Source organism: Panthera tigris, chromosome A1 (genome assembly GCF_018350195.1).
Source record: "Panthera tigris isolate Pti1 chromosome A1, P.tigris_Pti1_mat1.1, whole genome shotgun sequence".
In the NCBI taxonomy this organism is placed as follows: Eukaryota; Metazoa; Chordata; class Mammalia; order Carnivora; family Felidae; genus Panthera; species Panthera tigris.
Genome location: NC_056660.1, coordinates 121,454,580 through 121,479,574, shown reverse-complemented (window position 1 = coordinate 121,479,574; position 24,995 = coordinate 121,454,580). Strand labels below are relative to the sequence as shown.

Here is a 24,995-nt window from a genome sequence, read left to right as displayed (position 1 = left end):
CCATCTATCTTATAAGGTTGTTGTGGGTATTAAAGGAAATAATCATGTAAATTTCTTAGCCAAGTGCCTGGCACAGAAAGAAGGCCTAATAAATAGTAGCTATTATATTTGAAACATTTCCCCAGCCCCTTGTTCTTCTAACCTTGTTGCTTGAATCCCATTCTCTCCTAAGAAAACCACAAGCTGAGGTGATTTACAGTATCTAGGCCTGGCATCTTGACCTATTACTGACCTACTGTAGATTTTCTGCATTTTAAAAAACTAGGCCTTGAGAAGGCTGCTAAGTCACAACAAATGAAAGTAATTTATTGAAATTTAATAACTTAAATTTATTGAGCATCTACCATGTGCATGAGAAATGCCAAGATGCATAAAACTCCATCCCTGATATTATGATTTTTGTAATCTGAAAGGGTAGATGTATCATGCAGAGTTCAATCAGAGAAGCAAAACTGTTGGGAGAGGTGTGTGTGTGTGTGTGTCTGTCTGTCTGTCTACGGGGGGGGGGGGGAGATAGAAGGGAGAGGGAGAGAGACTGACTTATTACAGTGAGTTAGCCTTGCAATTGTGTGACTGGCCAAGCAAGTCCAGGGTCTGTAAGGCAGTTAGGCAAGAATGAAAAATCACAAGGAAGCTGGAAGAACGTGAGCATGAGTTGAAGCTTGTCCACACATGGACAGTGAGGAGGGAGAACAACTGTGGACCCAGCAGCTTTTTGGAGTCTCTTCCTTTAGGAAAGCCAAAGCTTTCCTTTAAATGTCTTCCAAACTGATTAATTCAGGCTCACCCAGGATCATCTTCCTTCGATTAACTGAAAGTCGACTCGTTGGGGCCTTTAATCACATCTGCAGAACTTCTTACAGCACCTAGATTACAGTAGCACATAGATTAGTGTTTGATGGAATAAGTGGCAGAAGGTGTGTGTGTACTGCAGAGCAACTGCTTCTTCCCTTTTGTCCTCCAACCTTCCTGAGCCCGTGTTAGCCCACGGCAACCAGCAACATCCTAGAAAGGGAACTCTAAGGATTGTAGTTCAGCCTAACCGAGTTAACATTCCTCAAAACCAGCGAAGTGATTAGGTGGACAGAGGAAGACAGTCATGTGACCATACTAGGGAAGATCAGACTAACAATTTTCAGAGCCTGTATTAAATACCAGGTATGTGATACACATCATCTACTGTAATTTTCTTCCTCTTTTTGTAAATGAGTTAACAAATTTAAAGGCTTTCAAGATTAGGCAACGGGTCACAGAATTTGGGATTAACATTTCAGTCTCATTTCATACTCCAATATAATGTACTCTATCACACCATCTCAAATTACTCAAATCTAGTAATATGGGTTACCTGTTAGGTGTATTCAAGGTTCTATGGAGGCATGGAACAGGAAGAATGATGAAGGAAAGGCTAGACTGCTTCATAAAGAAAGTAACATCTGAATTGACCTTTGAAGGGGTATTGGGTGTTTCCTAATGGTGGAATTCAAGCTCTGTGTCACATGAACAGGGAAGGGTCTGTGGTTATGGGATTTTCAAGTGCCCCCTTCCCCAAATCATGGAGGCCATCTCAGCCCAGTATCTTTTGTAGCTCAGTACATACTTACAAGCAGTAAGTAAGATGGCACCGCAATATATTTTTTGTCAGCCTCTCCTGTTAAGCCTAGCAATTGGCAAACCCTCCATAAATATTTTCACATTAGCTTTTTTTAAGCTCTTAAAAGAGGAATATCCCTTAGAGTCCTCTTCAGAGGTTGCCAGTATCTTATCATCAAGTAACATGTCCCTTCAGCTAACAAGATCTGGATGCTTTGTAATCAATACTTAATATCCAGAGATTACATTCAGACTTTAGAAAGAAAAAAAAAAAAACTCAAAGCAATTCATGTCCCCTAAAAGGAAATCGTACTTTATTATGATTAGTTCTCAGGGCCAAAATAAGGCTGTTCTCCGCCTTCAGTATTGGCAGACTCTAAGTGCAGAAACATGAAAAGCCTCAACTGCTCTTGAAGATAGGTATCTTTCCCAGGCAAACATAGATTTCACTCACCAACCTGGCCTGCAGAAAGGCCTCTTTTTTGGCTTTCCAATGCTTGATTGGCTTAGGCAGGGCTTAGAAAGGAAACAAAACAAACAAACAAACAAACAAAAATCTTGTCGGTATCAGCAAAATCAGCATGGATAAAGACAGAAGCATATGAGGACATCCCCTTCAAAAGCCCACAAAACTAATGCATATAAAGCTATCTGTGGAAAAATAGGTGCTTTCTGTGAGGGATGGGATTATTCAGTCGACTATAAAGCTATAATATCTTTCTCCATGAAATTATTTCGTAATCGAAATTCTCAGAGACTTTCAGAGTAAATAGAATGATGCCCATTCAAAGGCCAAAAAAAAAAAAAAAAAATTGAAGCCTAGAGAGAGAAAATGACTTTCCCACATTCTCTGAGCAAGACAGACTTGGAATCACTATTGACTCCCAACCTCCTGACCCAGTTTTGTTATAATCACAATATTTATCACAGTATTATCTTAAACTTGACCCATGGTGATGAGGCTTCTGCTCTCTTAATTTTCTCACAGATGAGAAAAATTAGATGGTTCTAACACAAGCAAACTACTTTTTTAATGTTTATGATTTAAAAATATGTATTGTGGAGATTATAAAATCACCTATAATCTCACCACCTAATTTTGGTGTAAATACAGGGGCTTTACATCACACTTGTAACATAATGCTAGCTAACTTAACTATAAGGGCTCAGAAAAGCAAGTAAATAATAAAAGGAGAAAAATTAATTTATCCAGGAAGCTTTCTCCTTTTCGATGTAAGACATACACATACCTTGTCCCCCCCCCACACACACACACATGTATCATTTTTCTCTCTCTTCCCTCCTTTTTCTGCTTTGCATTTGTTACTATCTGATTTATATTATATTTATCTGCCTTGCTTAGTGACCATGTGACCTGCTGGAATATAGGCTCCACGAATCAGGGGGATTTGGGTCTGCTTCAGCCATGGTTATCCCCCCTGTGGTGAGAAAAGTATTAGCAGGTTCTTTGTGAACATTTGTGGATTACATCAATGGATGGATGGATGGATGGATGGATGGATGGATAGATGGATGGTAAAGGTAAGTTACCCTTTGTAAACTAGAGTTTCTAAAGGGTAACTTATCTGCTGACTTTCCATTTAATCCCCTGTAAGATCTTAATCACATCTCCTCCCATTCTATATTTTCTCTCTCTGTCTCTCTCTGATTTTTTTACATGACTCTGGTCAGAGTGTATATATATTTTTATATATGTGTAATAAGATATATCTTTATAGATACCTCTCTATATGTGAGATATATCTTTTTCTATCCTAACATACTACTTGATTAGAAGAAAATGTGGAAATGATAACTGATAATTGAAAATTCATAGACCTGCTCAGATCGAACTATTACTAACATTTAATATCTTGCCTTTAGCTCATTATTTTCACATTGTAAGTTTCAAATGATAGTATGATCATAGTATAGATACAATGTTTCATGGTTTTTAACAGACTTGGAATTTCATTGCAAAAACAATTTAATGAGATTGATCAAAATTTATATAATCATTTCCCTTTCTCTGTATATGTATGTTATAGTCAATATATTTCTTTTATCATGTTGCCGTAGACTTTTTTTTTTTTTTTTTTGGTAGAAAGCTTTTTCCAAATTGGGGATTAAGGAAAGACTTTTGAATGGCCTCCATGCTACCCCTTAGCATCCTGCCATTACCCTCTCCATTCCCTCACCCCACTGCTGATGTAATTTATGACTCTGGCTTTGTATTTGTTTGAAGCCAATCCCTTAAGGGGTGACCTCCCAGTGTCTTCAATTATTATTTTAAATGACGCCTTAGGCCCTGCCTGGCACAGTGATGCCCTCACCTTCCCTCCTGCCTTCCAAGCACTGAGCTCAGCTGCCAAACTAGCTATGCCCCCTCCTGTCCTCAGAGCTGCCTCCAGAGTCCCAGCAGAGAAGCAGATTAACCCCTTTTGTTAGCAGAGGTAATTTGTCTGGGCTCAGCATTAATAAGGAATGCCATAAGCAGTTGGGGTCAGGAAGAACAGATCTGTCAAGCCCCAGGGTTAATTTAATAGCAATCTGTTGGCTGTCTGCCTTGTATATTAGCTGTGAATCCAGTGCTATGTTTTGCTTTCACCACTTAGTTCTTTGGGACAACAGGGAAATAATTTGGATAGAGAGCTCTGAAGGATAGAGAAGGGAAAATTGACTGTCAAAATGCATCATTCTTTTCCAAGATAATACAGTGCTTATCTTTTTTCACTTTCCCTTCCAACATGAAGGGCAAAACCACATATGCTGAAGGTGTGCATCTCCCTTTAGAAAAGAGTGAGAAGAAAGGCCTGAGATGATACAGATCTGAACTATCCTGTTCCCATCATTCCCATAAAGCCATTGAATTTGGTAACTAGTCTCCTCCCAAATGTTTTTAGAACTCAGCAAATCCTCCATCAGTTAACAACTCAAGAAATCCCATATGTTTCTGTCCCAGTTTATGGTTCAGAAAAGAGGAAAATAATTATCAAATCATAGGACACAGAAGTCCTGAGTCAGATGCTATGTCCAAATTCTGATTCTGAAAAGTGTGGCCACCAAAGTGATCAGTGAATTAAAAGAACACAGTCTGCCCTCTCAGATTAGCCAGGGGAAGTTTCAAGACAGCCAGAATTACCGCACTGAGAAAGGCTGGCTCTGTAAAGGCCTTTTCTCGGGGGAGGAAAATAGCATATGGTCAAGAACCCAGGCTCTGAAGTCAGACAGGGTGGGTTCAAATCCCAGCTCTTCTCTCTGCTAGTCCTATGACCTTGATTAATTTACCTCAGTTACTGAATAGTACTGACCTCGTTAGGCTGAGATGAAGGTCAAATGAGACAATACACGGCACTTGGTGAACATTAACTGCTGGTTATTACTATCGTCCTTGTCCCTGTCATCGCGGTTGTTAAAAAGAGGATTAGAGTCATCCTTAAACACCCACAGAGTCAGACATTCTAGTCAAAAGAGAGATGCTTGGGGATGAGGGATGATGGGGAGGCTTGGGCAGAAGGGAGGGAGCAAGTGAATGAGGGAAGGAGAGAAGATGGACCCAGAGGAAGCAGCCCTAAGCAGACTCAGTGCGCACATCCGTGTTGGTGTTCTTGGTGGTGGGGGATGTTCCTTCCTGCTTTCAAAGATATCTTTAAGCACTTCGTTTTCACACATTCTGACTTTGGGGCTTTATTTTTAGGTGAGAAAAAAATAACAGTAGATGTGGCACCTCCCCCTCCCACACAGCAAAGATCCCTTCCAGTGAAGCTTGTTTTTAGAGCTATCCTGGTAGAGGTTGAGAAAGCTGACACCAGATTTTCTTTCCCTATTTTAGGAAAAGAGAAACATGCTCACTGGTATGGTAGGCTTTGGAGGCTCTTTCTGGAGGGTGATGAAATCTGACAGCAGCTGAACACTAACCTCTGCTCACCCCATCCCGTGTCGTGGCCACAAAGCCCAGGGCAAGGGTCAGGGGGGCTGGAGAAAACATAAATGCAGCTTGGGGCCTTCCAGGGGGCTCAGCCTCCTGTTCCCCAGCGTGTGGTGCTACCTGCAATAATATTTATAACTCTGGTAGCAGTTGAGTTGAAAGGTAATGTTTTGTGAATCCAGGGGACCCACATGCTTTGGAGACCCAAGTAGTATTTACATCTGGGTTTGGCGGGGGAAATTGTAGTACAATGTAGTGTCAGTTCAGTCGCAGACTCATTTGAGAAAGAAACAACAGGACTTCGCAGAGATCATTGAAGGGGAAAGAGGCACGACCAGATACAGAGCCATTATTGCACCAGAGTGCCTGCTGGAGCACAGGTGATGTTTGATAATAGATGGCTGTGTTGGTGCTGGTATGACTACAAATACAGGTGCATTCACTTTTACCTCATGTAAACTTTAAGGAGGGGACTATGAAAAGCATAAGAAACTTTCATCCATCCCAGACTAATAGCATAGTCTGTATCAGGTTAGTTCTTGTTGAATCGATGCATTGTTTCCCAAAATGGGATATATAAGCTCCCAGCACAGGTATAAACATGTTTATTTTAATTATGTATTTATTACATGTACATTATTCAAAATGTAACTAGCTTGTTAAATCTATGATTTTATGAATATTGGATTACAGCTTAGACGAGGCTAAGGAAACAAAGTGAGTCGATAGAAGCTGATCTGAAGAAAGCGTGTTAAGCATATACCACCTGGTGATATACACATGGGGCCAAATCACAAAGGCGGCTCAGAAGTGGTGAAGTCTAGGAAAAGTGGGCAACGTTTTGGTCAGCTTTCCTATGTAACAGCATCTGCATCACGAGGCCTGTGGGGTCCTCAGACAGCACGTCAGCCCCAGCCAGGTGCCTCCCATCTGTACGTGGGTCCCCCAAGCTCTGGGTAAGGGTATCAAGGAATCAACACAAACCTAGCCCCTCACCCATGCCAGACCTCCTCCTGAAGGTCCTGTGTCCACTGAGTCACCTCCTTAATTAAAAGGCCAGATGTTTCATTTCAATATACAAGGATGTGGTCTTTAAAAATGGAGCTATAATAATTCTTGATCAGAATGGAAAACATTGAGGAAGAAGAAAACAGATGATAAAGGTATATTCCCTAGGAGGCTAAAACTGTCCCACCATACAACTGGATGGCTTTTTTTTTTTTCTGGTGCTTAAACTCCCACACAAGCTCTACAGCAAATCACAGCTTATAGAAACATGAGGTCCTTTATATCTCTAATAAGACAAATTTTGCACAGTTAGCAAAATCTTGTACCTGAGATAAAATCCTGTTGCTTCCACTCTAGCCATGTGACTTGGAGCCAGCTTCCATCTCCACCTCTGATAAATGAGGATAAGAAAAGGACTGGTTATAGAGCTGTTATAAGGATTAAATGAGATAAAGTACATGGTATGCTTTGCACAGCAGTTGACCTATAGTCAGTGTTCACTAAATGGTAGCAGCTCTTAGTATTGTCACCCATGTGTTGTTAAAGCAGATCTCAGGGGGCACCTGGATGTCTCAGTAAGCATCTGACTTTGGTTCAGGTCATGATCCCACAGTTCCTGAGTTCAAGTCCAACATCGGATGAGCTCGAGCCCCGCTTCAGGTAAAAGACAAGCCCCACTTCCTCCCTCCCTCCCTCCTTCCCTCCTTCTCTCTGTCTCTCTCTGCCCCTTCCTCACTTGCATTTTCTCTCTCAAAAAAAAAAAAAAAAGAAAGAAAAAAAAAGGAAGATCTCAGGGATTTCGTAGAAGAGCATTCACAGTCTATCATAGATACCTTTTATCAGCCCAGGAGTCTGGGGAAAGATTCAAGTAAACTGAACTATTTAGTTGGAATGGGACTAGTTTCTTCACCACTGTTGTCAAATGAGAAATGAAAGTCTTTCATAAAACGCAGCTCGGCACATTTTAGCATGGTTGCATGTGCAGATAACTTTGGGTTTGGGTCGATGGAACATGTTCTATATGCTATGGAGGAAGAAATGCATGTAAGGGGCCAGGGAGACCTGAGTTCTAATGGTGCCTCTGATTCCTGGGCATCTCTGGGCCTCATCTGCCAAGCCCAGTAATACCCTCACATTTGCTTGCACAGTACCTGTGAGGATCTACTGTGTGTGGTAAACGCTCGCCTGTTACACGAAATGCAGGCAGTGCTGCTACGAATCACCCCCGCGGGTCTGCCCCCTTCTGGTCCCTGCCTTGACTCCTCCGTGCCAGATATCGTCGACATTAAGCCGGCCAACATGGAGGAGCTCACAGAGGTGATCACAGCAGCCGAGTTCCACCCCCATCACTGCAACACCTTCGTGTACAGCAGCAGCAAAGGGACAATCCGGCTGTGTGATATGAGGGCGTCGGCCTTGTGTGACAGGCACACCAAATGTGAGTAGCAAGCAGCACGGAATAGCTGGGGGTGGGTCACTGGGCCCTGACATGCAGGAGGAGGAGGGGAGAGCCCAGGGGATTTGGATCCCCTTCCCCGCCTTCCACACCCTGGCAGCCAAGTTCAGGTGTTGGTCTGACTCAGGACTCAGCTCCATGTGAGGTATTTCGGTACAGATGGAACCTCATGTCCAATGCCACAAACATTCGCTAAAGGCGAATGTGGAATCCAGAGGTGAGTGAGACATGAGCTGTGTCACATCACGTTGTGACATGATCTGAAGTATGTTTTAAGATCATTGTTGCTGCTGTGGGGAAAATGAATCTGAGGAGCTCCCTGAAGGGAGACCAGGTAGGGGATCATTGCAGTACACTGGCAGGGAATGGGCATGGCCGGGACAGGGGCGCCGGTTGGAGGTGGAGAGACGCTGGTGCGTTCTGGACAGATCTCGTGGTAGAGTTAACATGGCCTGCTGGACTGTGCGAGAAGCTGTCCTGAATGGCACCTGGGGGTGGTGACTAAGTTAATAATACTGTAGTGCATATTTAAAAGTGGCTAAGAGAGTAGATCTTAAAAGTTATCATCACCAGAAAAAGAATTTGTAACTGTGCGTGGTGATGAATGTTAACCCGGCTTATTGGTGATTATTTTGCAACATATACATATATCAAATCATTATGTCATGTACTTGAAACTAATATAATGTGTTTTGGTTATATATCAATTAAAAAAAAAAAGAATTGGCGTGCCTGGGTGGCTCAGTCGGTTGAGCGTCCGACTTTGGCTCAGGTCATGATCTCATGGTTCGTGAGTTACAGCCCCACGTTGGGCTCTGTGCTCCTATCTCAGAGCCTGGAGCCTGCTTCCAATTCTATGTCTCCCTCTCTCTCTGCCCATCCCCAACTCGTGCTCTGTCTCTCTGTCTCTCTCTCTCAAAAATAAATAAACACTTAAAAAATAATAATTAAAAAAAATAAAAAAGAATACCACCTGCTGCAGGAAGGGGTTAGTCCTTTTAGAGAGGTTGTAGCTCTGGGAGCCAGAACTCTCAAAGTCCCAATGGCCATAGTGGGCACCAGAGGATAGCTTCAGAGAAAGGGGATGAGTTACATAAAGGGCAGCCAGACTCACAGGCCCTTGGGTCATGCTGGTTTTCAGGCCACTGTTGGAGAGAAAAACAGCTCCAAACTAGTAGGGACTGAGTGCTTCGAAGCCAAAGGCTCTAAGACCCATGTGAGCAGGTGAAGCCTGCTGGCCCTGACAGCAAGTGCTGTGGTAGAAGAGATGGGCCTGGAGCTTTCTGGAAAAGGAACTGCTCCCCAGAGTAGAAGTACCTAAAGGCAGTGATAATCCATGTCTAGTGTTGGACTAAATAATGTGCAGCTGCCAAGATGTTCATGGGGGACTAGTGTTCTGTTTGTTTCCCCACTACCTTCTGCTTGGTGTTATTTAGCCTCTGCAGTTTGCTGTGGAGACCCAGAAATTAAGACCTTTCTCTCCCATAGTCCCACCTTCCACTTTCAATCCCTGTGTGACATGAGTGATGTGATGGCTCTGCCAGGAGAGGGGTGAATGTGTGGGTCATTTTGATAATCTTTGCTCACTCATTTGGTGTGAGAAGTATCACAGGGGGAAGCTGGTTTCTAGAGTGCAGTGCTGTATACACTGTGTGGGTTCTGGAGCCACACGGACCCAGGTCAAAGCCAGACGCAAATGGGTAAAACAATAACTTCTACCTCATGAGTTTGTCATGGGACTGAGGTGAGGTAACTATTCAGAATTGTTAGTGTAAGGGGCAGCTGGCTGGCTCAGTGGATAAACATGCAACTCAATCTCAAGGTCATGAGTTCGAGCCCCCTGTAGGGCATAGAGCCTACTTAAAAAAACTGTTAATGCGACGTTTTACTTTTTTTCGTGTGTATTTTACACTTAAAGCAGATTTCATTTCAGAGTATCTACCTTTCAAGTGCTCAGTAGCCACTTGTGGCTCATAGCTATCCTATTATTAGTACCTGTTTAAGACATTTCCATCATGGCAGGATGTTCTTTTGGAGAGGACCTGTCTAGGCTATTAGCTCTATGGACCTATTTTGTTTTGCTCATAGCTGTTTCCCCACACTAAACCAGGGCCTGGCGCATGATAGACAGTGAATAAATATTTGCTCGTGTGTGTGTGCTGGCACTGATATTTGAGCAGTACTTACTTCTGTAAGCCAACAAGAGGAGGAGTGTTCAGTGCAGAAGGACCAGCATGTGCAAAGGTGCCAAGCCACGAAAGATCGTAATGTTGGTGGAACTGCAGGATGAATGATATGGATGGTACATAGGGAATGACTGGGAGACAGAAGTGATTTGAAGCTGAGGAGGAATAGGAGCCTGGGCATATGGCCATGATGAAGAACTTGAATGTTTTCTCAAAGTCAGTGAACAGCCATTTACGTAACCAGGAGAATATGATCAGAATTACTTGTTACAGAAGTTGCTTAGACAGAAGGCAGAAGGATGGAGGCTGGGTTATGACTGGGAGAAAAAACAGGCAAGGAAATAGGTTAAGAAGATACTATAATGTAGACAAGGATTTCTTAACAGCAACACTATTGAATTTGGGGCACACAGTTCTTAGAGGAAGGGAGGCTGTCCTTTGTATCATAGGATGTTTAGCTGCATCCCTGGCCCTTCCCCCACTAGATGTGAGTGGCCAAGGCAAGTTGTGACAACCAAAACTATCTCCAGATGATGTGAAATATCCAGGAGGAAGAAAATTGCCCTTGGTTGAGAACATATTTTAGGCTAGTCTCCGCCCATACCAGCCTGAATGTCCCCGATCTCATCTGATCTCAGAAGCTAAGCAGGGTTGGGCCTGGTTACTACTTGGATGGGAGAACTACATATCTAGACTACAATTCCTTATCAGTCCTTCAGCATGATTTTCATGTATCTGTGATGAGTCTTTTACTATTGAGAACTCTGAGGGGTCCACTGGAAAGGGAAGACCTCTCCTACATTCACTACATTGAAAATTTGGCTCATGACTTAAGATGTATTCAGGAAACATTTCAGGAATAGTGTGCAAGGCAGTGTGTTAACACCCAGATGAGCACTGGAGATAGTCAGGGGTTATGATGTTCAGAGGAGGGTGGGACATTTGGGATAGACATCACAGGGGAAGGCCGAGGCTGAGGAGTCATGAACAAAAGTAGGATTTGGTGTGGTGGGAAAGAGAAGGAGAAGGGTGTTTTGGGCAGTGCGTACAGATTGGGCAAAAGCCTGAAGTTAGGAAGTTATGTGCAACCTTTTTAGAGTCTTAGTAAGAGGTGTCAGTTGGGTGAACAAATATCAAGGAAAGAGGCGAAATAGGGGTGATGGTTCCCATCAGGTTGGTCCTTGAAGATTAAAGTCAGAAGTTTATGGTTCCGTGTATTCATTCATTCGTCCATTCAGTCATTGAACACCTACTCCGTACTCAGAGTCTGGCTCCCAGTGTTTCATAAACTTTTCCACTGAGGACACACAGCACTCTGGGGGCAGGTCATGAGCCTGGCTGCCGTGGAAGAAGGGGCACCCAGAGGCAATGAAACCTCTCTCTTGGGCCCTGGGTGACCCTGCCCACCAGCATAGAAAAAACAGCACACACCTGGCCGAGGCCAGAGATCCTGGAGGAGACCACAGCAGATTTTCTTTGAAGTCTTTTCTGTCCTAAAATTTCACATGAATTTTGCATTTTACTCCCATAAAATGCCTATTTTCAGTTGAATTAAATAATTACATTTCTACCCCACTCCCAAATTTCCAGCAAAATTGATGTTCCCAAAAGATGCAGTGTTCATCCCGTGGCTTTTTGTACTGCCTGGTTCATCTCCCATTCTCCCCCACCCAGACACATATGCATGCCCCAGTTTGAGAAACAGCCCTAGTTATGGAGAGTCATTGGAGATCATCTGGCGAGAGAATAGAGTTATAGAATTTATGTTTTATGGAAGATTAACACAGTGGTGGTGGGAAGAAAGGTAAGAGAATTAGAAGATTTTGGGGGCACCTGGGTGGCTCAGCGGGCTGAGCGTCTGACTTTGGCTCAGTCATGATCTCACAGTTCGTGAGTTCAAGCCCCACATCAGGCTCTCTGCTGACAGCTCAGAGTCTGGAGTCTGCTTCCGATTTTGTATGTCCGTCTCTCTCTGTCCCCCACCCCCACACACACTCACACCCTGTCTCCCTCCCTCTTTCTCTCTCTCTCTCTCAAAAATTTAAAAAATTTTTTTTAAAAATCAGAAGATTTTGCTTTAGCCTCAACACAAAGGAAATTCATAACCTACAGAAGGATGGTGGCTATCAGAATCAAAAGGAAGAGAAGAGGAAAAGGAACATTTTTTAAAAAATGACTACAGGTGCTATGAGCATTATCAGAGGTTGACATTCATCACACATGGATATTAGTTGTTGATTGTCCTTCCCCTCTGGACCACAAATCCTCTGAGGGTAAGAACTGAATTGGCTTTGCTCATATGTTGCCAGGTGTGGCACATAAGTAGGTGCTCAGTAAATGCTTATATAGTAAGTGAATTAATGCGCTAGGGTTGACATAAATGGCATATGGGACATGGACTGGTAAAAGCTATACCAGGGCAGAGTGAAAGGTTGGGATTCTGCTGGGAGTATGCTCTGTGTGGGGTGATGTGAGCTGTCTAAGGGGGCAGACACCAGCTGGTAGGGCGGGCCACAGATGCAAAGTGAGTGCCAGAGATGGCTCGAGGACCCCCAGGGTGCTCACTGCCCACAGTGGCAGACACGAGCTTGGGCTTTGGAGTCAGACCCAGACACTGAGAAATAATCTCATGGTGAGGATTGAGGACCCCTGAACTCAGGGTGGAAAAAGGATAAGGCCTTAGAAACTCCCAGAACTAGAAAAGTTTAGAGCAGAAGCTTTGGAATCAGAACTCCACTCTGACATTCAGTCACTGTGTGACCTCGGGCAAGCTGTCTAATTCCTCTGAATCCCCAGTTCCTCATTTGAAAAGTAGAAATAATCAGGACAGCCTCGTCAAGCTGGTTGCTTACAAGAAGTAAGTATCATCTTGTGTGTCAGAACCTGACATCTGCTGGGCACACAGGAGGCAGTAAATGGCAGCAGCACTTACCACACTTATTCCTCCCGAACCCCCTGGTTCCAGGCCTGGAGGTATACAGTGCTAAGACTCCAACCCCTTTTCCAGATATAGGAAGCCCCATTATTCATTTATTTAATTAGGTTTTGTTGAGCACATACTATATGTCAGGTACTTTACCAGACTGGGGACACAATGGTAAGTGAAACCATACCTGGTTTCCTCCCCCTTAGAGCTAACTGTCTTTGTTAGTGATAGACAGAACCAATAGGAGATAGGTAGAAAGGTAGTAGGTAGGGAGGTAGATAGATAGACAGATAGTCTCATCTATACATATACATGGGTGTGTATGAGAGATTTATTTTAAAATTTGGCCCATGTGATTTTGGAGGATGATAAGTCACAAGATCCACACTGGTACTGCAGGGGACCCACAAAAGCCTGTGATATGTTTCCAGTCTAAGTCCAAAGACCTAAGACCCAGGAGCGCTGATGGTGTAGTTTTAGTCCAAAGGCCAGCAGGTTCATGACCCAGGAAGAGCCAGTATTTTCAGTTGGAGTACAAAGCCAGCTCAGCGGAGTCAGGTGGAAGAATTCCCTCTTACTTGGGGAGGGCTGGCCCTTCATTCTATTCAGACCTTCAACTGATTGGATGGGACTCACCCACATTAGGGAGGGCAATCTGCTTCACTCAGTCTGTCAATTTAAATGTTCATGTCACCCAAAAACACTTTCACAGAAACACCTACAATAACAGTGGACCAAATACCTGGGCACCCCATGGCCCAGTCAAGTTGATACATCAAATTAACCTTGGCATGAAGGGAGAAAGACCCACTCATCAGAGAATCGCAAACAGATATGACATTGCACCTGTAATAAGCAGTATGAAAAGCACGTGGTGCTATGACAGAATGGAACAAGGAGCCTACACCCCAGGCAGGGCCCTCCGAGCTGTGACCTGACAGCTGAGAAGTTCCCTGTGAGACAACAGGGAAGGGTCACGGGGCCCACAGAAGCAGGAGGCCTGGAAAGCTGCACAGCCAGGGGCTGCTGCCCACAGCCTGGGTCACATAGCCCTCGAGATGCAGAGCCCGGGGACAGTCTCTGGGGAGGCCCAGGAGCTAGCAAGTGGCCCGAAGGCCTCTGCCGCAGCCCTGCCTCCCCATGCCCCCGCCTGATGCTTGTGGTGCCCTGAATTGCCAGCCGCCAGCCTCCTAATCTAATTAAGAAGCGAACAAAATTCATTTTCCTGACTTGTCCAAAGTGCCGACCTTCTTCAGAGCACATCTCCCTTTGTTCGGCTGCTGTAAGCGGCCGCCTGGGCTCCTGCCGGCTGGGAGAACGACTTCAATCTGACCTCTCGCCTGACATTTCATATTGATTTTCTCCATCCTCCTCAAACGCCAGCCTTCAGTGGATGACGGCGCAGCCAAGGTGTGTGAACAGAATTGAGACAGTTCATCAGAGTTCAAAATGAAAAGCAACATTGGCTTTCGGAGATGAGCTCTGAGAAGGAGAGTATTTAATAACCGTCCGCGTTTAATCAAAATGCCGAGGAGATTCGTGTTATCAGAGCTGCATATATTAATTTCCATATGTCCCTCACTCTGCAGAGTCAGCAGGGGTTGGGAGGGAGGATTCTCTCCCTCGTCTCTGTTTTTTTCCTATCCCTTCTGGCAGTAGTGACAAGGGTTGTGTTTGCAGTTTGAGATTTTAATGCCTAAAACAATAGGGTGCTGATGGCAGCAGCTGATAGGCTGGGCTGAACCACGCTTTTCCTTTTCAAGGCATGACTGTTGGCAGTTGGGTGAAGAAACTGGCCAGGTATGATGAATGACAACTCAGAGATGAAAGAGAAATTACATCCAAACTCCTTTCTAGTGCACTGCATTAAATCTGGTCCCTGCTCACCTCTCCAACCTCAGCTGCCCAGAGTCTGGCTACGTGGACCTGCCTTTAGGTCACATAGACCCAGACATTTCCCGCCTCAGGGCTTTTGGACAGGCTATTCCTCTGCCTGGAATGCTCTCCCACCATGTTCCCCCTTGTCTGCACTGTTCTCATTTTTTAGGTCTCTGGGAAACCATCACCGCCTCAGAGAGAACTTCCCTGTTTACCCCCATTTGCACCCTATTTTATTTCTTTATTTTTTCATAACATTCATCTATAGATGTTTGCTTTTCTTTCTCTGCATCCCCCCACCCCACCCCGCCTCCACCTAGAATGTAATCTCTCTAAGGGCAGGGACTTTTATCTTACCAACCACGGAATTACCAATACTTAGCATAGTGCCTGGCTTACAAGTAGAGCTTCACTGGACATGTGTAGTGGAAAGGCAGGCAGATGGGAAAAGAGGGTGAGAGGGTGTTTTCACTCACTTACTAGAGTCCCTGTAGCAAACCACCCACTGGGTGACTTCAACAACAAAACCTAATGGTCTTACAGTTCGGGCACCAGGTTTCCTAGATCACAGCATTCACAGAGTTCGCTTCTTCTGAGTGCTGGGCAGAAAGGATCTATTCTAGGCCTTTCTCCCTGGCTTACTGATGATCAGGGCATTCACAGAGTTCGCTTCTTCTGAGTGCTGGGCAGAAAGGATCTATCTATTCTAGGCCTTTCTCCCTGGCTTACTGATGATCAGGGCATTCACAGAGTTCGCTTCTTCTGAGTGCTGGGCAGAAAAGATCTATTCTAGGCCTTTCTCCCTGGCTTACTGATCAGGGCATTCACAGAGTTCGCTTCTTCTGAGTGCTGGGCAGAAAGGATCTATTCTAGGCCTTTCTCCCTGGCTTACTGATGATCAGGGCGTTCACAGAGTTTGCTTCTTCTGAGTGCTGGGCAGAAAAGATCTATTCTAGGCCTTTCTCCCTGGCTTACTGATCAGGGCATTCACAGAGTTTGCTTCTTCTGAGTGCTGGACAGAAAGGATCTATTCTAGGCCTTTCTCCCTGGCTTACTGATGACTGTCTTCTCCCTGTTTCCTCACATCTTCTTCCCTCCACACGTGTCTGTGTCCCAAACTCCCCCTCTGTTAAAAACACCAAGCATATTGGATGAGGGTCCACCCTAGTGACCTCATTTTAATTTGATTACCCCTATAAAGACCCTACCTCCAAATACAGTTACATTCTGAGATGCTGGGGATTAAGGCAGCGAGGGGCACAATTCGGTGCATAACTGAAGATGTGAAAAATAATCAAGTGCACAAGCCCTGGAACCTACATTTCAGGTGTGGATCCCGGGCTCACTGGCTGCCAGCAAGAAAAGCAGCAGGTGAGATCCTCAGACAGAAGTGGAGAAAGGGGTCCCCTGAAGGGCCACAGAAGCTAACTTTCCCACAACCTGGGGATGCAGTTAAAGGTGGAGCACGTAGGAGGGGATCCCATTAAACATTAAGGCAGACCACAGCTACAGACGCACCATGAGTGCAGCACTGTGAGCAGAGTAGGTGTAGACAGGGACTGGCAGGCCTGTGGACAAGGGATGGGGTCGGATGTAAAATACAGGCAACTTTCCTATTTTTCAGATTTCCTCCCCTCTCCCCCAGGTTGTATTTCTACTTCTGTAATTTGACCTCCGTGGATAACAGGAGAGCCCCACTGCGTGCCTTGGCTCCAGGGTGGTGGAGACATAGATTTACTCCACACTCCCTTTGATGGCACCTATCTTCGGTACTGGGATGGGCGAGGCAGGTGCCGAGTCCTTGTTGTTCTTTTTCTTTATCCACTGAAGCTGCTATGATAGAATCCGTAGACTGGGTGGCTTAAACAACCAACATTTATTTCTCTCAGTTCTGGAGGCTGAGAAGTCCAAGATCAAGGCCCAGGCAGATTTAGTGTCTGGTGGGGACCCACCTCCTGGTTCATAGGTGTCATCTTGCTGTGTCTTCACATGGTGGGAGGCGTGAGGGAGCTCTCTGTGGACTCTCTTTTATAAAGGTACTAATCCCATTCATGAGGGCTCCACTCTCAAGTCCTATTCACCTCCCAGAGGCCCCACTTAAAAATACCATCACACTGGGGATGAGAATTCAACATGTGAATTTGGTAGGGGGGACCCAAACATTCAGTCCATAGCATTCCCCATGAGCACAGCCCAGAACATTTCTACTTTGTTTCTTCCCTTCATCCAGACTAAACTGACAGTAGCAAGTGAGTTCAGAGACAGGGCCAATGTAGGGGAGAGAAGTCAATATGGCATCCACCCTTAGTCTGTGTCCATGGTAACTGGGGGACCTGGAACAGGTTACTTAACCTCTCTGTGCCTCAATTTCCTCATCTATAAAATAGAACCAGTGGTAGTGCATACTTTACAGGGTACTTGTGCAGATGAGATGAGAGAACACCATGATGCCTTAGAACAGCACCCGGCCCATACAAGCTCCATGTCAGATACGGTTGGGATGATGGTGCCAGCCTGCTTCCCTCCCACGTGTGTCTTTTACGAGTGGGAACGGGAGCAGCAGCAGCAACAGTTGTAGATGTGGTAATGTCAGCAGCCATTATCACAGCTAATTTCTGTGACATTTTATGACATCCAGAAAGTAAGCCAGGCTATGCGCTCATTCAATCCTCCTGACAGCCTTGTGAGGCACATACCATCATTAGTCACATGTTGCAGATGAGGAAGAGGGAAAATGATACTCTTATGGCCACCAAATGTTCTTTTTGGGACAGAGAACACCAAACGTTCAGACAGAGCTGAGGTTTGATCCATATTTGTGCTCTTTAACCAGGATACTGGAAATCACTTACTCCACTAAGAGTTATTCAACACCTACTCATTCCTGCCTTCACAGAGCTTACATTAGCAAAGAGTGGGGAGAGAAAATTCATGCCATTGTACAAATGAACAAGTTAATTTCACACAGTGATAAAAGCCATCAGATTAAACAGGGTTAAAGAATACCTGGATGGAGGGGCACCTGGGTGGCTCAGTCGGTTGAGCATCCGACTTCAGCTCAGGTCATGATCTCACACTCTGTGAGTTTGAGCCCCGCGTCGGGCTCTGTGGTGACAGATCAGAGTCTGGAGCCTGCTTCGGATTCTGTGTCTCCCCCTCTCTCTGCCCCTCCCCTGCTCATGCTCTGCCTCTCTCTGTCTCAACAATAAATAAAAACATTAAAAAATTTGAAAAAAAAAAAAAGAATACCTGGGTGGAGGTGTTTACATCGGGTGGTAAGGCAAAGCCTTTGAACTGAGACTTGAATTGTCAAAAGCAGACAGAGATAACATATGAAGGTCCTCACACAGGAACAACATTGTGTGTTCAAAGAATAGGAGAGAGGCCAGTGGATGGAGGCTGGTAGGCTGAGCAGTGGAATAGAGGAGGAGGCAGAAAAGGTAATTGGGGGACAGATAAGGTAGTCTTGTAGACCAGGTAGAGCAGCTGGATTCCATTTAAAGTGAGGTGGAAGCTAGTAGATGGTTCTAAGCAGAAAAGTGACTAGTACTCTGTTTATGGCCTTAAAAGACTTCTCAGGGTGCCTGGGTGGCTCAGTCACTTGAGGGTCCAAGTCTTGACTTCAGCTCAAGTCATGATCCCTAGGTAGTGGGATTGAGCCCTGTGTTGGGCTCCATTCTGAATGTGGTGCCTCTTTGAGATTCTCTCTCTCTCCCCCTCTGCCCCTCTACCCAGTGCGCTCTCTCTCTCTCTCTCTCTCTCTCTCTCTCTCTCTGAAATAAAAGAGAAAGAAAAGAGTTCTCAAAAGAAAAGGGGGTGGCAAGCCTGGAAGCAGAAAGACCAATTAGCAGGCTCTTGCCTCGGTCTAGAGAAGAAATGATAGTGACTCTGACCAGGATGGGGGCAGTGACAAGGTGGTAAGTGGCCAGATTCAGAATCTCCTGAGTAGGCTGGGCTCATCAGACCTGCTGAGAGGCCAGCAGTACAAAGGTATAGAAAGAGGTAAGATAACTCATAGGTTTTGGTCTTGAGCACCTGAGGGCATAGTGGTGATGTACACTGAGACGAGGAGATTGAGGAAGGAACAGGTTGATATGGAAAAACCCAAGTGTTCTCTTTTGGATGTGCCAGACTGAGAGGTCTCTGATCTGCCCACTTGGAGAAGTCTGCAACAAATGGACACCTGAGTTTGGAAGTCAGAAGAGAGGTCTGGGCTGAATGTAGAATTTAGGAGTCATGAGCTGTTAGGATATTTGAAGCCATAAGATGGGGTGAAGTTGCTTAGGGGAGAGGGTGCAAATGAGGAGGAGTGGACAGTAGAGGACGGAGGCACACCAACACTTCCTGGTGGGGTGCGGGGAAGAGGAGGTGGTCTTTTACAAGAGGCTGAGTATGGGCTGCCAGGGAGGTAAGAGGGAAATGGGGAAGGGGAGAACAAGGGGTGGGGAGCAGTGGTGTATAAGCGAAGAGGAGAGAGAGAAGGCCAGGGTAAGGAGCTGGGGCCCCTGTCTGCAGCAGTGATGGGCAGCTCTGCAGCCCCAGTACCCTTGCACTGGCTCCACTAATGAGTCCACTGCCCATGGTCGTTCTATTCCATGAACAAGGCCCTTCTGCACAGACAAATCTGCAGCTTGAGATTTGGCCACCAACATTCCCTCCGTCATGTGAAACCAAGGCAGGCTGTCTATCTAGGGACTGTCACCATCAACCCTGCAGTGCACTTACATCAGTTATCATGGGGCTGGTATGAAGATATCTGATTCTTTCACATTATAGGGGAAAGCTACAAGTACTTTAGGCCATAAAGTCTGAGGTGTTTTAGTGAATAGTGTGGTCATTGAGAAAATAGCCTGATTTCCATTGCAAATGGGGTACAGTTTTATGGCCAACCTGAAAATCCAAATTAGAAATTCCATTTTCCTCCAAAAGTGTGTATAGTGGAGGGGGTGGCTATTCTTTTTGAACCCTTCGGTATCTTGTTTAAGCCTCACAACAACACTTGAGGGTTGGTACTAGTAATTCTAATTTACAGATGAAGCACAGAGAGGTGCAGACACTTGCCCCAAATCATAATGAAGGAGGCAACATTTGAACCCAGGTCTGTCTGCTTCCAAGAGAAGAATTGATTCTTCTCCTTCTCCTGGCTGTTTGGCAGCTGGAGAAGAAGCATGATCTTTTGCTAATATCCAGAAGAATTATTGCATGGGGGTTTTATATAATCCCCATCAGCTGGATCCCCCAACCTAATGGTTTCCAATTGCAGAACTAACCCTGCCCTTGTAGAGAACATGAAATCCACTGTCTCATTATTCACCCTCATCGACAAACTTAATTGCCAAGTCCTGCTTCTCTAGACCACTAGATCCCTTAATAAAGCTAAGGTTCATTCTCCCGGTCTCTGATGGAATGTGCCTAAAGACATCAGCTAAGATTGCATCTGCAGTGAATCTTAAATTCTCTGAGGTTTGACACAGCTTCCAAAAGGGATCAGTGTTGATTGGGGACATAATTAACAGTATTTATTCTAGGGAGGGTTAAGTTGAAAAATACCAGGCCCTTTATTAAAATGCTTTTGCCTGATGACAGGATTACAAACACACAGACACCACCCCCTTCTGGCGAAAAGCCAGAGACTTGCTGCAAGGAGTAGAATTCACTAAAACCAGCCCTCCCCCTACCCAATCCAGCATCTACCCCATTCAAGCTTAGCAGCTACTAGCAACAGAGCAAGCAAGACCCAAGCAAGCCACAGAGTAAAAATAGAATCCCTTCCCCCTTCCCTCATCCTCATTTCCATTTTTGATTAATTTAACCAGTTCTGTCAATTAGTCATCCTGGAGACCCCAGTTGAGTGGATTTTCCTAAGAACTGGAAGGCTTATTAATTTTGGAGGAGAGTGTTATTCATTAGTAGTTGACACCTTCCCAGACCCTGCCCTCTCCCCACCTAGGGGTCTTGGATAAGAAGGCAGTGAAGCCAAAACTGGCTCAGGCACAGGGCTGCAGCCCCAGAGACACAGAACAGGAAAGGCTGGTCATGATGTCCTAGGTGGCTCTGGCTGCTTTTGGCTTGGGACGTCTCAAAGCCAGCTTGCCTGTCCTCCTCATCCATGACAAGCCATTACTGGCAAAGCAGTCTCAGGAACTGGGTAAGCATCCTGCATTTGAGGTTCAAGAAAACCTTAGTCAAGAGAATACCTGGAAGAAATTTGCCCCTGGGAGAGGCATTGGCCCAGGTAGGATAGGTCTTATGGTAGCCTGTCCCTTCCCATCACAGGTGATATCAGAAAGTTCAGTTCTTCCTCTATGTGTTAGTTTCCTGTGGCTGCTGTAGCAAATCACCACAAATTTCATGACGAAATACAACATAAATAAATCATCTAATTGTTCTGTAGGTCAGAAGTCTAGTATGGGGTCTAATGGGCCAAAATCAAGGTGTTGGCAGGGCTGTGTTGCTTTGGAGGCTCTGTGTGGGGGGGATCCACATCTTGTTGTTTGAACTTCTAAGAGGCTATCCCCCCTTCCTTGGCTTATGGCCCCTTTATCTAATAGCCAGCAACAGTGGGACAAGTCCTTACCTCATCACATCACTCTGACTTTGCTCTCCCACCTTCTTCTTCCACTTGTGAGGACTTTTAGGATTCATGGCATCCATCCAGGTAATCTAAACTAATCTTATTTTAAAGCCACCTGATTCGCTGCTTGAATTCCATTTACAATCTTAATTCCCTGCCATGAAAGGTAAAATATTCTTGAGTTCTGGGGATTAGGATGTGGACCTCCTTGAGGAGACATTATTCTGCCTACCATATTCTTCAAATTTCACCAAGTAGGACTAAGTGCCCTCCACCTGACTACCTGATACTATTGGTTGAAATTAACTGTTTCCATTCCTGTCTCTCCCACTAAAAGCTTCCTCCATTATGGCTGAAGCTCTTTATTTGTCCCTCTTGCACTTCGCATAGTGAAGGTGCTAACCACATGCTTGTAGAACAGCTGTAGTCATGGAGCTTGATAAATTTGCACCCGGGGCTTCTCTTTATTCAACTGAAAAGGCTCACACTAAAGAGTTGTTGACTCCATCTGTGTTCACTCATTTCTAGTGTTGGGAATGCACTGGCATTTGTAGGTAGGCAAAATAAAGGGAAGAGGAGGAGTCTGTGAAATGATGGTAATCAACCCATTATTCATTTATTTAACAAATATTGAGTGTTGCTACTCTATGTCAGGCTCTGTTCCAGGAGGTAGGAAGATGATGCTTCCTGCCCTCATGGCACGCTATCCAAGTAGATGGATTGACAACAAGCACAGCCACAAAGGCAAACAAGATAATGCAGGATTTGGTGAAAAGTGTTTCTGGAGAAGTAGCAGCAGCAAATGTAGAGGCTCTGAATCTGAACTGTGCTTGGTAGGTTGTGCTTGGCAGGGGCAGAAAGGAGACCAACTTGTCTGTCTTTGGTGTAAGGGAGCAGCATGCGGGGAACTAGAAGGAGCTGGCTGGTAGCCCAGGTCACTGAGGACTATAGTGAGAAGTCACTAGAGGTCCTTGGGGGATCACTTGGACTCCGGAGTCACCCCCACACAACCCCCAGGCCTCACTCCCAGTGTATTCCATGCACAGGGCTCAGGAGTCAGGCAACTTGGTAGCCCTGTAGGGCAAAGGTAAGGCATTTGGCTTTTATGTATGTAGGAGGGAGAAATCTAAGAGGGCTTGTGCAAAGGAGTGTCATGCGTGGACTTGTAAATATATCACTCTATGCAAATGAAACATGAGGAGGAAGAGTAGATGATGGGAGAAGAATTAGAAAGGCAGCAAACGGTCCAGGCAAGAGATAGTAGCGGCTTACATGAAGACTGGCCCGATGCGGGCTGTGCTTTGAGTGTAGAGTTAACAGGACTTGTTTGAAATCTAGGTCTGGAAGGTGAGGTAAAGGGAAGAATGCTGATGATGCCCAGCTTTTTGGTCTAAGCAGATGCCCGATGGAGAGCAGTGAATGAGCTGACATAGACTAGTTGAAAGACAGTTTCGGGAAGAAACTCAACATATTCCGTGGACTCACAGATTCCTGTAAGAAAAAAAAAGCATAAATGATTATATTGCTACCTTCTGCTGTTTAGCACTTCACCATTTACAGAGCCCTTTCTATTTGTTACCTTATTGATCCTCACACAACCCTGTGAGTTCAGACTCTTTCTTCCTTTTTGCAGCTTGAGGAAATGAGAACCCAGAAAAGTTAAGGCTAATACACCATCAAAGATCATGGCTTTATCATGGGTTTATTTCTTCCTATAATGAATACAGCCACCTTCAGTAGTACTTGCCCAGCACTGAAGGATAGAGAAGGGAATGGGGAATCTCTCACGTGTGTAATTGACCCACGTTTAAGTATATCGGCTAATTCGAGCCCCCTGTGCAGTTCACATAATTCTATTTTGACAGCTCAGTAGGTGGCATCAATAACTGAGTTGTGAGATCTGCTGTCCACTCACGCAGCATCCAGCCCCATCAGCGCGAGTCCCTTTATCTGCGGAATTACTCAAAGCACCTGCTGGCCTCCCATGGTCCTCAAGCACAGCCCAGAGGCAGCCAGAGGTCAGGGGAAGCCTCACCCCCACAAAGCTTGTAATGATACTTGCTTATATCTTTTCTTACATCTTTAACCTGAACATAAGAATTTAAATAGGATTTTTCTTATGGATGGGCATCCTTAATCCTGGGGTCAACTAATTCATCCTGAAATTTTGGTATCATTTCAAAATCCCCATAATGTAATGAAATTGTCATTGAAGAGTTTACATATCAGAAAATGGGATCACCCAGCTTAAGAAAAAAAGATGGTGAGACTCACACAAAGCAAGGAACCAGTCAATAAATGTAAGTAAGGTATTGTGCCAAGCACAGTGAGAAAGACAGACGTGTAAGTTGTGGTTTCTGGCTCCGTGTACTTATCTCAGACAAGAGGATGTGAAACTATGGAATGTTTCTAACATAGAGTTCATTTAAAATTTAATGTGAAATTTAGATTTCCAGTGTCCAAGGGAGAAAACACTGACTACGTAGTATTTATGCTGAATATCATGTTACATTGTCAAAATGAACTGCAACGCCAGATGCCATCCTCATTGTATCCTGGGTGTTCCCCCAAAGTTCTAAATCATAGCAGTTTTCAGTCCCTGCTTACTGAGATTCTTCTTATTCATGTCGTTGTAGAGCCACTGAAATACAATTGTGTGTTAATACAGCACATGATTGCTTGCACCTAAGGAAGTCATTAAGTAGCAGAAGCATTCCTTGAACAGCACCTGACATATCCTGCATAGTAAATCATGTTCAGTGAATGAATGAATGAGCGAATGAATGAATGAGTGAATGAATGAATGAATGAATGGATGGATGGATGAATAATAGGAGACCTGTTTGTAAAAGACGGCTAGAATGTAGTGTGTGTCACAGGACACTAGTGCTGTGCTTCTGAAGCCAAGTACATAAATGAAGGCATCAGGGTGTTAGAAAATCAAAAGAGCTAAAACTCAGAATTCTCTCGGTTTTATGCTTTCCTCCTAGAAGTTTTCCTGCAACATTTGTGGTCTGAATAACAGACTGTATGTAGTACAAAATCATGTATTATTTAATACCAAGGTATATATAATAAGCAGCTTTAAGGGTGATAGTAATGTCTTGTGATGTTCTGACTTTTGTGTCCTGATCAGACCTTAAGAGCTCTGTTCTCAAAGTTCAGGGAAAGAAGTGATTGCTTCTGCATCAGCCGTCCAGAAGGAGATGGGGGGGCAGGGTGTCAGTGGGACGGAGAAGAGGGGACAGGGAGTAGAAGAGGAAGCAGTAGACCAGAGTGGCCACCTAAAAGCTTTCTGACATTGGGTTCCCAGCTCTGTTGAAGTTCCTAAAGGTAAACCATAAAGGCTAGTTATAGGTATTAGTGAGACTCTTGTGGTTTGGAAACCGGGCTTTAATGAGGATAGAGAGGGGCGCCTGGGTGGCTCAGTCGGTTGGGCGGCCGAC

The 24,995-nt window shown here is 44.9% G+C and overlaps 1 protein-coding gene across 12 annotated transcripts in view; it reads left to right on the top strand.

Moving 5' to 3' along the window:
• Positions 1 to 24,995, top strand: part of PPP2R2B (protein phosphatase 2 regulatory subunit Bbeta) — a 313,867-nt gene that overhangs the window by 262,344 nt on the left and 26,528 nt on the right. For all 12 annotated transcript variants that reach the window (XM_042986559.1, XM_042986545.1, XM_042986522.1 and 9 more), the window contains one exon: positions 7,803 to 7,967. In XM_042986559.1, the coding sequence (XP_042842493.1) occupies positions 7,803 to 7,967 (165 nt within the window). The remainder of the gene's footprint in view (positions 1 to 7,802; positions 7,968 to 24,995) is intronic.